Source organism: Pteronotus mesoamericanus, unplaced genomic scaffold, assembly GCF_021234165.1.
Source record: "Pteronotus mesoamericanus isolate MK-2021 breed Mesoamerican mustached bat unplaced genomic scaffold, CSHL_Meso_final contig_182, whole genome shotgun sequence".
NCBI classification, from domain to species: domain Eukaryota; kingdom Metazoa; phylum Chordata; class Mammalia; order Chiroptera; family Mormoopidae; genus Pteronotus; species Pteronotus mesoamericanus.
In genome coordinates this window covers 31,878,622-31,896,755 of record NW_026555078.1, presented here as the reverse complement: position 1 = coordinate 31,896,755, position 18,134 = coordinate 31,878,622, and the positions used below count along the sequence as shown (strand labels likewise).

Genomic DNA, 18,134 nt, shown 5'->3' with positions numbered 1-18,134 from the left:
GCTTTTGTATTTTGGTGTTAGAAATCTATTAGAGCCGATCAAAGTTTAAACTTGCTCATCAGAGAAATGCACAAGCTCAGTAAATTCAGCAGCTTTCAGGAGGTGCTCAGATGCCTAGTAGCAAACCTCCGGTGCAAACGCCACAGGCGAGTTGGGAAAGAAGGCGAACCAAGGGTAAGTGGTAAGTCCCTGCCCTGCTGTTAAACCAGAGCCTTCGGAGGACGCACGCAAAGCTCAGTGCGCAGTCGGCTGTCCACAGTTCTGAGCGCCCCGCATCATGTTGCCCTGCTTCTCTGGCTTATTAACCCTGTGAAATTCCACAGGAGTACTTTATAAGAACATTTTCAAAGGAAGCTTTTACACCACTACATACCCCTGTACTAAATTGCTCCTGAAAGCAATGAATGGAGAGGAAAGGGATTCACAATGTGTGATGGTGACTCATTCTAAACTTTAAACAATGATTTTCAGAAACACACAAAATATTTCTAAGGATACAGGGTTTCTAAGAGGACTCTCTTAAATTTTGATCATCACCTATGATAGAGTATCTGCAAAAATATAATGTAAGATTAATACCGATTAAAATATGTGTAAGACACATACAGAAGGGGAAAAAAGCAATATTCTGTGCTTCTAGTATGAGTAAGTATAAGTGGTTACCAAGTTAGAATCTCCTATGGTTATCAAGTCTGAATCTCCTGCTAGCTAAGGCAAATGGAAAACACACATTCCTTAACTTCTAAAAAAAATTTAAAAAAAAAAAGATTTTATAAATTTATTTTTAGAGAGAGGGGAAGGGAGGGAGGAGGAGAGGAGGAGAACCATTGACGTGAGAGAAACACTGGGTTGCTTCTTGCTTGCTCCCCAATCAGGGACTGACTCTGCAACCCAGGCACGCGTCCTGACCAGGAGCCCCACAGGCAACCATCTGCTCTACAGGGCAATGCCCGGCCGACTCAGCCACATCGGCCTGGGCGCATTCCTTAACTTTTTAAAATAAATGAGAAAGATAGCAGGTTATTTAAAGGTCCTTATATAAGAATTCCTTACACAAACAATTTATAAATAGACAAAGGCAAGCAGTAAACTTTTCCAGGTTGCTGTTGCCCTCCACCCCTCCTCCTCTTCTCTTTCTCTGTCTCTCTAGTTTATTAATCCCATGAAATTCCACATGAGCTGCTTATTATGGCTGGAGGGAGGGGGTCAAATTACTTACTTTTCTTCATTTCTTCATTTCCTTTACATATTGTTTGTTTTAACTGTTCAATCCTCATCTTGCAGGACATTATTTTCCATCTCTTAAAAAGTATACAATAAATATCAGAAATGTTGATCTCATAATTAATGATCATCTACCTGGTATCGTTACCTATTTTTAGGTGTATCTTAGAAAACATAATGAAAAAAGACCACTATATTCAGTATAGTTTTTATAACTATGGCAGATTACCAAAAAGAAAAAAAAATGTTATTCTGGTTCAATGCAGAAACTGCTAGAAAATTAAGGGAGAAAAAAACCCTCACAAAAAAAAATGTTAAAGGACATTCTCTTAACACGCTCTGCTTAATATATAGACTACTGGTCACAAGTGACTACTTAAAAGTCAGTTAAAATTACATAAAATAAAAAAAATTCAGCTGCTTTCTTACACTACCTGTATGTCATGTGCTCAAAACCACACGTGGCTAATGGCTACCACATTGATCTGTGCAGGTATAGAACGTTTGCATCACCCCAGAAAGTTCTATTGATGCCCTGCTCTAAACTCTTAGTGCTGGTTACAGGGGAGACCATGAACATCACGCATTACCTCTCCGACACAATCAACAAATATTACTTTCAAAATAATTAAAACTGCAAAAAAGGTTTTTAAAAATGTATATAACTTATATAAGATTTTTTGAAAAGCCTCAGTTATACAAAACATGAAATTACCCCCGCCCCCAACACACACACACACACACACACACACACACACACACCTGAAACTTCCTCTTTACATTACCAGGATTCAGGTACTGCTTCGCCCAAGGTAAATAAAGAACCATCAGTAAAAACGTGACCTAGTATTAGTTAAAAAGTATAACTATCTCTTCTATAACATCTCCATAAATGTGGCTAATTAAAAGCTTCAAACAACATTCAAGTATTTGTGGTGTTTGATGGTACGAGATACAGAGCAGGTCACAGGGATGTTCCAGCGGGTGAAATGCCAACCTCTTCAATGGCATGAGAGAGACAGCTGAAAACAGGTTCTTGGGGACTGGTGGCATCAGGAGAATTGGCAATAAGATGTCTTAACTTTTAAAAGGTATTAGTCTTTAAGAATCAATATTGAAGTTTTCGACAGAAAAATTAGAAAACAATACAGGGAATGTAGAAAAATGGGGATGGGATTCTTTATAAATGGCCTTTTATGATCTTTATGACATGTTTTGTTTCCATAATTCTGAGAATAAATAGAATTCATTTATATCATAAATATTTTTTAGGTTATTTAAAAACTATGAGTGATGCTTATTATTGTGAAAAAATTAAGACATCACAGGAAAAAAAAACGATTGTTCGCCTGACTCCTCACTTCTCAAGGGTAATCTTAGTGCAAGTTTGATGTGCCATCTTTTCAGACTTTTTAGAGTATGTTTATATTTAAAACACATACTCAGGCAAACGGAATCACACTTTAGCCTACTTTGATTTTTCATTAAAAAGTTTATCTTCGGACATCACTTTGTATCAATACACATAGATTGAGCACATTCTTTTTAACAGCTACGCAGTGTCATATTTATTGCACCCTGCTTAGCATTTAGTCTATTTATACATTAACTTGACTACTAGTGTTGCAGATGATCAGTGTCTTTATCCATAAATCTCTGCATTCCTGTGCATCTCCATAAGAGGAAATCTGCCAGGTATGTCACATATTCATTAGAGGAAAAAAACCTCCATCAAATTGTCCCCCAAATATGTCAGTGTATATTTCCTACCAACAGTGAATAAAAATGTTATCAACTAAACTCCTTCTTTTCACACGTTGTAGTTATTTTTTCCCAGTTTATGTTAATTTTGCTTAGGGTGTTTAACATAAAACGCTTTTTACATAGTCTGTCAAAATGTTTTCCTTTATGGCTTATCAAAGTCCTCTCATCCCCAGAAGTCATAAACACTTTCCCATACTTTCATTTCATATTTTTATGGGTTTATTTTTTCACATTTAATCATTATGCCATCTAGAATATGTATGTGTTTACGATGAGTAAGTTTCCTCAAAAAGGCCAGCCCACTGCTCTTATATTTCTATGTCAATAGCAGACTTCATAATTAACCTTTATGACAGCTCCCTAATTAGTTGTCCGTACCCCATCTTTGGTATCTAGATAAAATATTTGAAAAGCCCAAACTACAAATACATGCAAAGAGATAACTTTGAAAAATGAGAAAAAACAAATTTAAATTCCCAATGATTTTTTTAAGCTCTACCAACTTAAAAACATGTAACCTCAAGTACAAAGAATATTATTTAAATAGTCCTTACAACTTACCAACTGATCTGTTATCCATTTTCCTTCCATAGCCTTTAACACTCTGTATGGAGAAGAGATATACAAAATAAAATTTTAAAATAATTAAAGTTTGTAAAGCTCAAAAATGTAAAATCAACAACTTTTTAAAAAAAAGTTCTTATAAATGGCTAGAAACACCAAAGTAGGTCCAAAGGAGCATTTGAAAGTGTTTTCCAAATTCTGTTCTCTGTAATTTTTTTCTTACCTCCTTCCTTTTGCACTTCTAACACAGCCCAGAGCTTTCTATACCCATTCATAATAAACTTCTGCAACAGCCAGAGCCTTTGTCCTCAGAGTAATTCCCATCAGTCATAATTAATAATAATGACAGTTACAGAAGAATTCATGACTGAAAATGCTACGATCATCTCCTAAAGAAAAGGCACAAGCCAGTGTCTGTGAAAATTTGTTTTATGGAGTAAAGTGTTCAAAAAACATGAAAGTTTCCGCAATCAAATAGAGAAATAACTGAGCTAAATTAAATTAATCCAAGTAGGTTTCTCTAATGCAAGGCATCTCAGAATATTTAACCCACTTATTAATGTATTTATAAGACTTCGGGTGTGCCTGCAGAACAGTGACTGGGTCAGTTTGGGATAGAAGGTTCTATATGAAAATTCTCAAATCCAGAGTGAGAGAGATACATCAGCATGCTCGGTAATACCTCGGATTCCCAGGCCTCCCCCAAGACCTACTGAATCAGAATATCTGAGGACAGGATTTTAAGACTTTACATTTAACCATGACCTCAGTTAATAAATTATGATATAGATGACCACACTTTGCAAAAGCACTGACAGAGAAGAAAGGTAATCAAAAGCAGAGACGTCCCAAAGGAGCCACCATCACTAACCTAAGTCTAAACAGCCTACTGTTCTGGACCCATTTGCCACATACCAATTATCAGGGCTAGGGGTTTGATTCAACATCCAATCCCACCACTGAGTGCCTACTGTGTACAGGCACCAGGACTGGTCCCAGTATTTTCTAGAAACTTGACAACTCTCCTCTTTTGCTTATAAATTGTAGTACGTTAGCGATGTGTATCTGCATACCACAGGGCTCAACCCACATGGTGTCTAGATAATCTCCACAAATTAAAAGGGAAAACTCACTCTTTTTGAAATTCTTCTTGCTTGCTCTTAAGTTGACTTAACCGTTCCTTCTTGTCTATAAACCTGTAAGAAAAAAATTCAATGCTTTAAATACCTTTTTTTCCCCCCAGTTCAATGAAATTACACAAACTCCTGGGAGCCAATCATTTCTGCAGACTTATCTGGAAAGTCTGTCTTGAAAGTAAGTACTGTATACTTCTCAATGGGATGCACAGGGCTACTTACCAATTGGTTATTTTAAAACTAAGTTCAAATTCTCAGTTTTAAAATTCTTTCATGGGTTTATAAAATATGCCTATAGGTTTCCACCCATAGGTTAAATTATTTTTCAAACAAACACATCAGAACACTATCATGAATTTGAATTCAAAGAAACTGAGGCTTTTGTTATAAAAAATAATTTTAATTATAAAACTTAATTTAATACTGCTCTCAAACTATCAACTTGTTTCTTATAATTCTTAAACTATTTTTTTCTCACTGGTTTTATTGCTAGTCATTGCAGGTTAACAAGTTAGTTAGTAAAAGTTACCAGAGGGAAGGGACAGCATATTGCAGTTCATTTTCACTGTCAGTCTTCTACTCTCATCCTTATTATTTTCTTCCTGTTACCTTATTTGGGGTTTACTGTGACCCTTTTTTGCAGCTTTTGGTGAAAACTCAAATCAGTGATTTTATTTCCCCCTTCCTATTTAATATAACCATATAAAATTTTATAAATTTTGCCCTGGTTGGTGTGGCTCAGTGGATTGAGGGCTGGCCTGCAAATCAAAGGGTCGCTGGTTCGATTCCTGGTCAGGGCACATGCCTGGGTTGTGGGTTGGGTCCTCATGGCCGGGGGTTGGGGGTGCGGGGTGGTGAGAGGCTACCACACATGGATGTTTCTCACCCTTCCCTTCTCTCTCTAAAAATAAAATCTTTAAAAAAAAAATTGTAAATTTCCTCAAGCACTGCTTTAGCTAAAATGAATATTTTGATAGTGTATTTTCACTACCATTTAGTTTAAAATCTCTGATTTTCTATAAGATTCCACCTTTGACTCAAATTATTTAGAAGTGTGCTGTTTAACTTTCAGATATATTTGTTTTACTAGGTAACTTATTATTTTCTTATTTAATTCTGATGTGGTCACAAAATATACTGTGAGATTTCAGTCTTTTATTTTGAAACTGTTTTATGGCCTTGAATTGGGTTTGCCTTGGTGAAAGTTCCATGTGCACTTTAAAGAACATGTATTCTACAGCTGCTGGGAAAGGGTTCTATAAATGTGAACCAGCTGAAAGTGGCTAACAGGCTAGATCTGCGCTGTTCAATATGGTAAACACCAGTCACACATGGCTACTGAACACCTAAATGTGGCTTATTGCTTAATAAGGATTCGATTTAAAAAAAGCTGTATGACTAACATTATGCAACTGGTTTTCAACTGAGCCAACAGTGGCTCACTAATTTTAAGGAAACAATGGTAATGCCACATGCTACAGTAACATGGTATGGAATCTAACAACAAGTTTTTGCCTGTCTCCTTAATTTCTCCCTAACTGAAAACTATTTAACAGAACCATAACAGCCCCAAAAATCTCTTCCTTACAATAATCCAGAACAGCGGTTTTCAACTGGTGTGCTGCAAGAATTTTTAAAACATGCAATACCTGTCTAGTCAGGGGCACTGACCTCTTTTTTATTTATTGATTTGAGAGAAAGAGAGGAAGGGGGTGGGGGAGAGAAACATTGGTCTGTTGTTCCACTTATTTATGCATTCATTGGTTGACTCTTGTATGTGTCCTGACTGGGCATCAAACCTGTGACCTTAATGTATGAGGACAATGCTCTAACCAACTAAGCTACCCAGCCAGGGCATGACCTTTTTTCCCTTAAGATTGTTCAATAAAAAATGACAATAGTCAATACAACAAGAGCCATCTGAGGTGAATGACTCAAACTCTATACCTATTTTTTTCAGTCAGGTCAGCAAAAAATACATTTTTTGGTGTGATGCAGAATTTTAATAATTAGTTTTTGTGTACCATGAGATGAAAAAAGGTCGAAAACTGCTTATCCAGAAGTCCCTCTAAAATCCTATTCCTATAGCCCCATGTTTGAAACATACACAAAGATATCCACTTCTAAGTGGAAGGGATAAAAATAGACTATTATAATCATGTAATAATCACTGAGAAAGTACAATAATATATTAAACCAAAAAGCAAATCATGCGATATATATGACAGAATTATACATTTATATGACTAAGTTAAAATTAAATGAAATATTCAGGTCCCTAGTTGCACTAACCATGTTTCAACAGCCCAAAATGGCTCCAGCGTAGCTACAGATCATCACGGCAGCAGTTCTACCGGGCGGTGCTGCAACAGCCAGTGAGGCGGGAACTGCGTGAACGACTATCAGAAAACTCAGAAACCAAGGTGCAATGTAGAGAATCCCACAGATTCATCAGTCACCTTGTCACACTTTCACTATGTGCCTGCACCTTAGAGCAAAGGACCTTCCATGATATTAAGAATTAATAGTAAGTCCTATTAAGAAAACTATTACTATATCTAATGATATATTCAGCAGCTGACTGTGTACTCTTGGATATATTACTTAGTTGTTATGTGTTTCCATTTCCTTGTATCAAAAATGAGAAACTAATGTATTTATTTCTACCTCACTAAGACAATGTGGTGATTCATGCTCCAGTAACCTGAAGGTGACAAACTGACCAGACGCTTCAAACTGTGCAAACACAGGGCTGACAGGGTGAAATCTTGCTCTTAGAAGTTAAGGAAGGTCTCCTTTCAGATCTGCCATAAAAATACCACTCCACTTTGCACTAAAACAAACTGGGATGATGAACAGCTCTCTCCAGCTTTATACAGAGCTGGCTAATTCTCTTGGGCTTTGTTAAAAAAAAAACTCCCCCACCCCCCGCCAAAAAAAAAAAAAAGCAAACAAACAGAAGATTCAAAATTTAAAACAAATATATAAATGACAGTAGGAAAAATAAACAGAAGATAATTCCTACTGTACCAAACACTTCATGAGTCATGTTATCTTCCATGCAGGAAATTAAAAATAAGTGGTGTTAACAAAGCTAAACAGCAGATGATACTGAGGAATGTGGCTGGGTCAGCATTTCAAGTGCTCATCGGCACACTCATCCATTCTTAGCATTCTCCATCCCACCACTCATGGAAATAAGATAAAAAATTTAGCCTGCAAGTCTGTGCTTTCTCAATATGGTTTCCAACAAGTGGAGAGATTAATAGTTAGCCATCATATTCAAACCATACTTAATGACACATATTTTATGTTTAAAAAAAGGAGGGGGGAAGGAAACACTTTAGGTCTTTCAAGTTGGGTTTACCACATAAAATATCTAGTAGCTTTTCCATTCTTTAACAGGTATGCAGAATTTCAAGTAGACATTACATAATTTAGAAATACATAAATAAGGCAGCGAGGCCTCTCAGGTACCCGAGGACACAGATATTCCTGGGAGAAGAGAGCACAGTGATCTCCTTACTTAAGTAGAGATGGTTCAAAAACTAAATACTTCTTCAATTAGGATACTAATTACTAGCCATCAAATTTTTCCCCCTTAAATTCTTTAGGCATACAAGGGTGTGATATATGTGTGGACAAATGCAATAGAGAAAAAATATGGTCCTTACCAGGACAGTTCTTTTGTTAGAATATTTGGGATATGAGAAAGTATAGTAAAAATGTTCCCCTTGCAGGAATGAAGGTTAAGTCATTAATAGAAAACAGAAAGTGTTGTTTAGTTTCCTCACTTGTAAAATGGGAGTAATGCTTTTATGACGTGGTTATAGGGATTAAGTAAGATAAATGTGGAAGCAACAGGTACAGGCACTTAGCACATACTCTAGTTTCCCTTTTGTCCATTACAACAAGTGATTTACCACTTAATCTAACGTATTAAACTGAACTATATATATAAAAATACAGATCAGATGTGGAAGTGATTTTAAGATTTAGCATAGTCCAGGAGAAGACATAACTCCTGCTTCTTCACTTTTAAAATTTGTCAATAATGCAAGGGTGTATGGTAGGGAATAAATGGCAGATAAATGTGAAAACCTTTTAAAAATTCTAAAAGGTATAATGATGAAAGAAGTCAGTGATACTGACTAAAAACAAAAGTTACATTTTCTTAGCAGCTCCACAAGTATAGGTGTATGTACAATTAGTAAGCTGCATGGGATGGGAGTCCTTCCCGAAGGACACATCAAATAGCAGTAAGGTCCGGAAACTCTTGTCTAAAGCCACCCTTTTGTTCTGCTGAGTAGGGTATACAAACGTGGGTCCAGAACTTAATTCTCAAGACAAAAGATTTTTATAGGCAGGCTACAGCTACTGACAACCAAAACACTAGAGGCAGAACAGAAATACGTAAATGGTAATTTTTTGGATGTCTTCCCTTTGAAATCCTCAGTAACATCTACATTTCTTGCTCATCCTTTATCCCGCTTCAGTTTGTTTAGTGCCCATATTTCTGTTTTCTGGTAAAAGTGTAATCATATATTTATAAAACTCTTAAGTGAAGGTAATACTGCATCATTCCTGAAAATGTGCTTATAAAAGCAGTATCCATATCCTCATAAAAATGTGTCCACCTTTTTAATCCACACTTTTAAATAACTGGTTCTTAAACCAGCAAGCTGACCCTCCTGGAGCTACGGTCTCTGGGTATTCCCAGATGATGTCCCCCACCCCATCCCTACACCTATCTCAAACCAGTAACTGACTTCTTCCCAGTTTAGACTGGAAAGATGACTTCTACTTGTCAGTTCCCTCTTGGGTAACAGTACTATTTTTAGTGTTAGGTAAATGTATAATGTAGAAAATTATGTTCCTATTAAAAGACTGTAATTTTAAAATGTTCACCAGTGCAACATCCAAAGATGGTGCTGAGAGTGCTGCTTAATATCATTCCTCTTCATCTCTTAAAGGACACAAGTTAAAAGGCAGATGAAAAAGTAGAGAAGTGGGTATTGTTTAGGACTGGGGCCGAAACGGGACATGAGGAAAAAATACTGTTGGTGAGGATACCATGGTATAAGGAAGTCTTCCCACTACTGCACACACAACAAAAAAGTAGTGAGTCTGGATATTTTTCAACCAATCTCTCTGCCAACTCATACTTTTTACAAAATTATATAAAGACACATGGTCCCTTCTTAGGGGGCAAAGTAACTCATTATTATGAGATAGATTTAGTTTTTAATATCTACTTTTCCTTGAACTGTTAAACCATTAAAACCTGTATATTCAGCTAGTCCATTAATGAAGCCTAAAAAAATACATTTACATTTATAGGAACTTTAATATGCATTATCACATTCATGATCCACATAGACACAGCTAGCCTGGATAATTTACTGAAAAGAACCAGAGATTAAACAAGGGTTTTTAAACTGTTTTAAGTCTCCGTATTTTATTTCAAGCGATTTCCCAGTTAGTGAGCAGCTTTTCATAAAGATTCTGAAAGCAAAACACAGAATACAAAATTTGCATAAATACTAAAGACAATATCACACAATCTACCTTTAACCCACGCAGTTTAAGGCTTATTAGTAGTCAGTGTAAATCCTTGAGAGCAGAGACCTGCCTTTCTCCCCCGTTAACTTGCAAAAGTATTTATGCAGATAACTGCACCCCATGAGAGCACATTAAAAATCATTTGGCTATTAGGATAATGGTCCTGGGTCTCCAGAGATTCTTTCATCCTAGTAGATGTTCAGCATTGTTCTGGGAATGATGAATACAAACTCCTCTTCTTAAAGAATACACAGTTTGGAAAAGGGAATGATGAAAAGTGAAATGAAGCTGGCTGAGCAGACCACTTGGGCAGTTTTACTGTCCCTAAACCCTAAATGTTCTTTTTTCTCTCACTTTTGAATAGTTCTGGTGTTTATTTATTTTTCATCATCAGAAAAAGAAATCCACCAGAACACATCCCTCTTCTGAAAATTCACTTTAATGCTCAGATTTAGCAAAGAATTTATGTTTTTAAAGATCTACTGCCTTTGCCATTCCTTCAACAATGTTCCTACTACATGAATCACTGTTGATCTGATTGAACAAAACCAGAACTCACGTCTTCATGGAATGAAATTCTGGATGTGGAAATCTTCCTCAAACAAACAACATTGCTTATGCTCAATACCAGAAGCGACTGATTATTACGGTAGAAAATACTGGGGGGAAGATGCAAGTGTGAACCTACCCTAGCGAAGGTCATGGAAGGCCTAGCTAAAGAAGTGATTTAAATTAAGACAGAAAGATAAGATGCCAATCAGGAGATAAAGTGTTCCAGGCAGAGGGAACAGCAAGGGGAAAAGTCCAGTGGAGGAAAAGTTTCGTGTGTTTGAGGATTTGAGAGGACGCCCTGACTACGGAGCACTGACTATGAGGGAGCATGCTCTTATGTAATCACTACCAGCCACCTATGAGGTAGATACCCTGCCATTTTCAAAATGAAATTAGCAAACATAGGCAAGGTTAACAAACTTGCTCAAAACCACAGAGCAAGTGGTGGAGCTTGGATTCAATTCAATGCAGTATGAATCCAAAGCCTGCATTTTTAACTCAACCTTATGGCCAGTTAGAAGGTAAGCCATAGCCAAATCACATATGACTTTATATGCCATATTAAGGAGCTTCAATTTATCTTTTTATTAAATTTTTGAATTTTATTTTAAATGCAGTGGAAAGTCATTAAAAGGTTTAAGCAAAACAATGACATCTGATTTACACTTCTACAGTGGCGGCTGTGTGGAGGCCAGAGGGAGGGTAGGGAGGAGCTGTATGAGTTTAAAAAAAAATGGGGGAGACTATCAGTCAAGATGGCGGTACAGGCAGACATGGCTCACCTCTTGGCACAACCACATCAAAATTGTAACTAAAATATAGAACCACCATCACTCAGGAACATCAGAAATCAAGATGAATGGAAGTCTGACATTCATGAAATCAGGTTGAATGGAAGTCTCACAATTATGGAATTAAAGAAACCACATCCATCCAGACTGGTAGGAGGAGCACAAACACAGAATGGGCTGGTCCCTCACCCACATGTGGTAGATAAGAATCTGGGAGGGGTATCTTGGGAGTGAGGAGTCCCAGCCACACACCAGGACTCACAGCCCAGGGTTCCAGGGCCAGGAAGGTAATTCTCCACAACTGCCTGCAAAAATCAGCAGGGATTGGCTTGGTGGGAGAAACTGCTAGAGACCCAGCAATACCTCTTAGAGAACCCACACACAAACTCACCTACTCATACTCACTCCCTCTGAAGCTCCAGCACCACGGCAGCAGCTTGAAAGGCATCAGTGGTACACAGGGAAAAACTGAACTGTCTGGCATCAGGACTAGCTAGCAGAGATCATTGTCCCTTTGCTAAACCCTCTCCTCACAGAGCTTGTAAGTTGGTTCCATATCTGAGACTCCATCAACCTGGCTAATGCTGCTTGACCTGCCTTGGAGATCCCCAGAGGCTCTGCCGCACCCTACTTACAGGGCCCAGGTGAAGCTGCTTTTCCCTAAGAATGACTGGTCTTGGCTCCTAAATCCTATCAAACAAGCAACAGCTGGCTTCAGTGAGCCCTAGAGGCAGCCAGATTGGAGTCACAGCTTGGCTTCACCTGGGAATCTCCAAGCCCAGCAGAAGTAGCAGCCATCTCAGATTGCTTTACAACTCAGGCAGGGTGCCCCCAAGAAAAACACAGGTGGGGCGTGACCTTGGCCTGCACCACCCAGGACACCCAGGACCAGCACACCCAGTGGACAGCTACAGACCACGTCGGAGCACCACCCCCCCGCCCCTGCACAGCTGATCCTCCACAGAGGGCAGAGGTAGGTGGTCAGTGGTCACAGCCAGTCCTCACAGCTGACTGGCCTGGGTAAATCCCTCCCATTGATCTGCCAACAGCAGCCACGGCACAACTACAAGAGGAGGGTGTAGTCAGCCCATATGAAGGGTGCACTTCAGGTACCCCACTTGGGTGATGGGGAGGCTGTGCCACTGGAGCCTACAGGACACCTCCTACATTAGGACACACTATCAAGACACGAAGTCAAAGCAGCTCTACCTAATACTAGAAACAAACATAGGGAGGCTGCCAAAGTGAGGAGACAAAGAAACATGGCCCAAATGAAAGAACAGATCAAAACTCCAGAAAAAGAGCTAAATGAAATGGAGATAAACAATCTATCAGATGCAGAGTTCAAAACACTGGTTATAAGGATGCTCAAGAAACTTAATGAGGACCTCGGCAGCATAAAAAAAGACCTACTCAGAAACGAAGAATACACCTATTGAAATAAAGAAGTTTACAGGGAAAGAACAGTAGAGTGGATGAAGCCAAAAATCAAATCAATGAGATGGAACATAAGGAAGCAAAAAACAACCATGCAGGACCACAAGAAAAAGGAATCCAAAAAAGTGAGGCTAGTATAAACAGCCTCTGAGACAACTTCAAGATGTCCAATATTTGCATATTAGGAGTGCCAGAAGGAAAAGAGAAAGAAATTGGAACCCTATTTGAAAAAATAATAAAAGAAAACTTCCCAAATTTAGTGAAGGAAATAGACATGCAAGTCCAGGAAGCAGAGAGAGCCCCAATTATGATGGATGCAAATAGGCCCACTCCAAGACACATCATAATTAAAAGGCCAAAGGTTAAGCGTAAAGAGAGATTCTTAAAATCAACAAGAGAGAAGTTAGTTACTAGATGGTTGTCATATGGGTGGTGGGAGGGATAGAATGCGTGAAGAGGTAAGGGGATTAGGTACAGACAGGTAGTTACAGGGTAACCCTGCAGATGTGAAGTACAGTACAGAAAATGGAATAGCCAAAGAACTAATACACATGACCCATGGACATGAACCATGGTGGGGCAATTGCTGGGGGAGTAGGCAGCGATGGGTGGAGGGGGACAAAGGGAAAAACAAAATCAGGACAACTGTAATAGCATAATCAATAAAAATATAATTTAAAAAAAGAATAGGAACCAAGAGCGTGGCCAGGAAAGAAAGGATGGCAGTCTGAACTAAAAGTAGACAGATTCAAGATCTATTTTGGAGCAAATCAAATTAGACTTGCCAATGATTTGGATACATGGAATAAGAAAAAAAGGAAAGCCTGAGGTTATCTCCTGGGGTTCTGGCTTAGTAACAAAGGGATCACAATGAATAAAAACGAAATGATTCAGGATTAGGCTAAATTTGGGAAGGGGGGATAGAGTCATTCAATCATTCAACAAATCTTATAAGCATCTACTATGTGAGAACACAGCAGAGTACAAAACTGATAAAGTCTTGCCCTCATAGAGCTTACCTCACTGGAGTGGAAAGCAGTTAGACATATTAATATGTAAGCCATAGATGGTGATAAGTGTTATGGAACACAATAAAGTAGGTAACTTAGGGAAAGAGGTTACTATTTTAACTAAATGGTCAAAAAGAGTTTCTTTAATAAATGAGCAGAGGCCTGAAGGAAACAAAGGAAGCAGCCCTGAAGATTTCTGGGGGAAGAGCTCCTGGCAGTCTGAATAAGACTGCAATGCCATGAGGCAGGAGGAGTGTTCTTGGAATGTCTGAGGACTGGCAAGGGAAGGCCCGGGTGGTGTAGCGGAGTGCGTCAAGGAAAATAACGGATCAGAGGAGAACAGGCACTGCAGAACTCTGGATAAGGACTTTGGCGTTTTTACTTTCGGGCAAAATCTTTTGGGAACCCCCTGAAAGATTTCTAAGAGGAATGGAGGAGAGGTGTTACTCTGGTTGCAACATGGAAATGACAGTATGAGGGAGTAAAGGTGGAAGCGGGGGCCCAAGAGGCAATACTCTTTTGGTGGATCTGCCCAGGAGGTGACAAAAAGGACTTAGGTTTTGAAGAGTGGATAGAATTTGTTGATGGGATTAATTAGGGTGGGTTTAAGAAAGGAGTCAAGGAAGACTGATAGTTTTTTTTTGACCTTACTGAAGAATGAGGTTACCATTCACTGGGTTGGCAAGGGTATAGGAGGAACAGATTTATGATGGAAAATAATAAATTCAGTTTGCCAAGATAAAGATGCTGGTTACAAATTTAAATATATATATGTTGAGCAGGCAGCTTTTTTCTTGGTTCCAGAGAGGTCTGGGTTGGAGATACATCCTGGCAGTCTTCAGCATACAGATGCTATTTAAGTCATGAGAACAGATGTAGGAAAACATACATGGAGGGTCCAGAACGGAACCCTTGAAAACCTCCATCAGTTAGAAATTTCCATCTCATTCCTAGTATTCTTATAATTAAAAACCGGGTTTAATTTTTAAAGCCACCACTTACTAGTTTCTAAAGTCATTCAATGCTTCAATGAGACACAGCAGTGAAATCAAAAAGATTATATCCTACAAATCTCAAAAGAGAAAAAAAGAATCGAACTCCATTCATAATCAGGGGAATACTAGGAACGGGAAACACTTCCAAATATAGAGGTTGTACAAACGAGTGATTAAGCGCATTGTGTATGGGCTCAGGATGCCTGGATCTTAATTCTGGTCTCTACATTTACCTGTGTGACCTAGGTGACGGCACTTACTGTGCAATTTCCTCAGCAGTAAGTTGCGGATAACAACTTATTGGGCTGTTGTAAGTTAATTAATACCTGAACTTCTGCGATCAACAATCTGGCTATCTTACTTTTATTCCCGCTAAATTATGCAAACAAAAGTTGGGAGAGAGAAACCCTTCACACTAACCAAACACACTAATTCTTCAATTATCTTAATCAAGGACCTCTAGCTGTTTTGATTTCCAAACAAGGCCAAAACGCATTCCTAAATTCAATTCTCTTAACTAAGGGCTTACAGCTCCTAGTCTGAATTTTAAAACAAAGCCACAAGACATCCCCAAAGTCCTTAGCATCGAAAAAAAGTCAGGGAACAACTAACTAGTCCCAGTTCACACAGAGTAAGCAGGTCTGATAAGATCCAGCTGTGGCACAGGCCTCCCGGGCTCGAATCCCTCTTAAGCAGTTACTTGATTTCTTTCTGGTCTCTCCTCTAGAGAATGAATGTTTTTCGAAGACAGGGAAAGGTTAAAACCAAGCTTTGAATGGGAGTGCAGCCAAGTTCGAGAATCCAACTATAAGGCAGCAACAGGGGCAAACTTGTCTAGAGTCACCATCTATCCATTTTCACTAGTACCCAGGAACACGGTGGGGTCAGATTCTTCTCGAGAGGATTACGGGGAAACGGCGACTTTTCTTAATCCAGCCCCCAACCACGACCCTGTTCCCTGGGAGCAAATTAGCTACCCTTCCTATCTCCCCCTCCTCCCGCGGGATTCCGGGGTCCACACCTGAGCCTCAGCCTCCAGGCTCCGACCTCCAGCCTCCCGCGCGGAGCCGGAGGAGACAGCCGGGGAAGAAACAATAGGGCCGTGGCGGCCCCCGTACCTCTCACGGTCGCGGCCGTCGAAGTAGACAAAATCGCCGTTCTGAACGCACTTGGCGCAAGTCAGCCGCCGGCGGGTGGTGTTGCATAGCGGACACCGCTCGACCGCCACGTACAGCCCTTCCGCGTCGTCCACCGAGTCCACCAAGTCTCCAGCGAGTGGCCGGGGCCCGCATCCAGAAGCCTCCGGCGCCCGGGCTCCCTTCCCACTGGGAGACGCCATGATAGCCTGAGAGCAGAGTCAGTCACGTGGGATTTTGTTTTCAACCAGATGCATCCTGGGCGAGGAGGAGGGGCGTGAGGAGGGGCCTGGAAAGGCGGTGGGAGCTCGCGCGGGGGCCTGGAGAGACTGGTGAGCAGCTTCAGCGAGGGCGGGCGACGTAGTTGCTTTACCTGTGCGGTGTCCGCTGGAAGGGGTAGCGGCTCTCGAAGCGGAAGCACGTTGGAGGGTCCGGTCAGCCAAACAAAATGCCATCGTCGCTGGGTCGTGCCGAGACTACTGGTTAATGCCTCTAATTTGTGCCCCAAGGATTCCGGGAAAACGGATTGGGAACAAAAAAAGGGATTTTCTTAAATTCTCTACGGATGCTTTAAAGTTTGGCTAAACTACCCCTGGGTCTTGGAATGAGGTTTAATTTTGGCTCACCTACTTCCTTAACAGCTGCGGGGTTTTGAGCAAATTCCTATCCTCCCTTGGCCTGTGTTCTCACCTGTTAAATGGAGAAGTGCCTACTTAACCAACGTCGTGAGAATTCCTGAGCAAATACTTTTAATAGTAACCTGATAATAGTTTTTTACCTTTAAAAACTAACCAGTGGAAACAATCATACTAGTAAATGTGGAAATCAATTTTACATCTTTCTGAAAAGAGAATTTTAATGAAAGTAATGGCCAACATTACGCCCTCCCCTCCCACCCCCAGTTACTCTGTGTGGGCCACGCTCTGAGGAAGAATTTGAACTAGATACGATTTAACCTAGATAGGATTACTCTTGTTTCTTTTTCAGGGAGAGGTAAAAAGCGTATAGGTCAGAAGATTCTATCAGAGTAATCAGTTTTTTAATATGGCTGTAATGCACAGAAGGGAAAAAGAAAAGTGGGCATATGGGTCAAATTATCTAGACCAGGGATTTTCAAAGATTATTTTGGAAGACAGTCAATTGATGACTACTGCCCTAAATTCCCTCTCTAGCAGGGATTTTCTCCCAAGTTCATACCTAAAGATTTATAGCTGCCTGCTAGGCATCAAGTGATGTACGGGAGCCACAACAAGCTCAGCATGTTGGAAACAGAACTCTCCGCCCTCACAAATGTTTCCTTCTCTTGGTAGAAGACATAATCACTACCACTTGGGCCATGAGTCACATTAGCCTCATCCCTCGTTAACCTCCACATCTCCATCAAAAGCTAATGATTCCACAAACTAACTAGGTTTTGAATCTAAACCCTTTGCTCCACCCGCTTAGTCTTATCTGGTCTGTTGCAATACAATTACCTAGGATTATAAAGTTACACAAAAAAGCAAAAATTCCCCATACTGTTTTAAAATAGAACTTAAAATAAACCTGAATGGTTCCTGAAAGTTTAAGATTTTTATTTTTAAGAGAAATAACTTGATCATTTCATACAAACAAGAAAAACATTTGATTTTTTTTTTTTAAGGTTTCCGACTTTCATGTTTCATTTGTATTCTGACAGGATCCTTCACAGTGCCTGTACCTAATAGCTAGGATCATCTAATTCAATATTTTAAGACAAAAAATAGACATTAATTTCTATCCTGCTAGATATTACAGATAGTATCTATTTTATGCAGTTATTTGAAATTTCTATATAGCAGTGTGCATTTTCAGAGAACATATTATGCACTACATCTTTAACAGGAGCAGAATGTTAAATTTTAATGATGCTACAACATCATTCTAGCAAGGCCCTAACTCTCTCACATTCTAAATAAGCTTACTTATTTGGTTTTAGAAATAA

The 18,134-nt window shown here is 39.4% G+C and overlaps 1 protein-coding gene across 1 annotated transcript in view; it reads right to left on the bottom strand.

The window, feature by feature from the left end:
• Positions 1-16,388, bottom strand: part of ATG14 (autophagy related 14) — a 33,128-nt gene extending 16,740 nt beyond the window's left edge. Inside the window, exons 1-4 of the mRNA XM_054567531.1 lie at positions 16,154-16,388; positions 4,686-4,748; positions 3,550-3,592; positions 1,220-1,301 (exon numbers count right to left, since the gene is read on the bottom strand). Coding sequence (XP_054423506.1) covers positions 1,220-1,301; positions 3,550-3,592; positions 4,686-4,748; positions 16,154-16,374 — 409 coding nt within the window. The 5' untranslated portion in view covers positions 16,375-16,388. The remainder of the gene's footprint in view (positions 1-1,219; positions 1,302-3,549; positions 3,593-4,685; positions 4,749-16,153) is intronic.
• Positions 16,389-18,134: the final 1,746 nt, after the last annotated feature.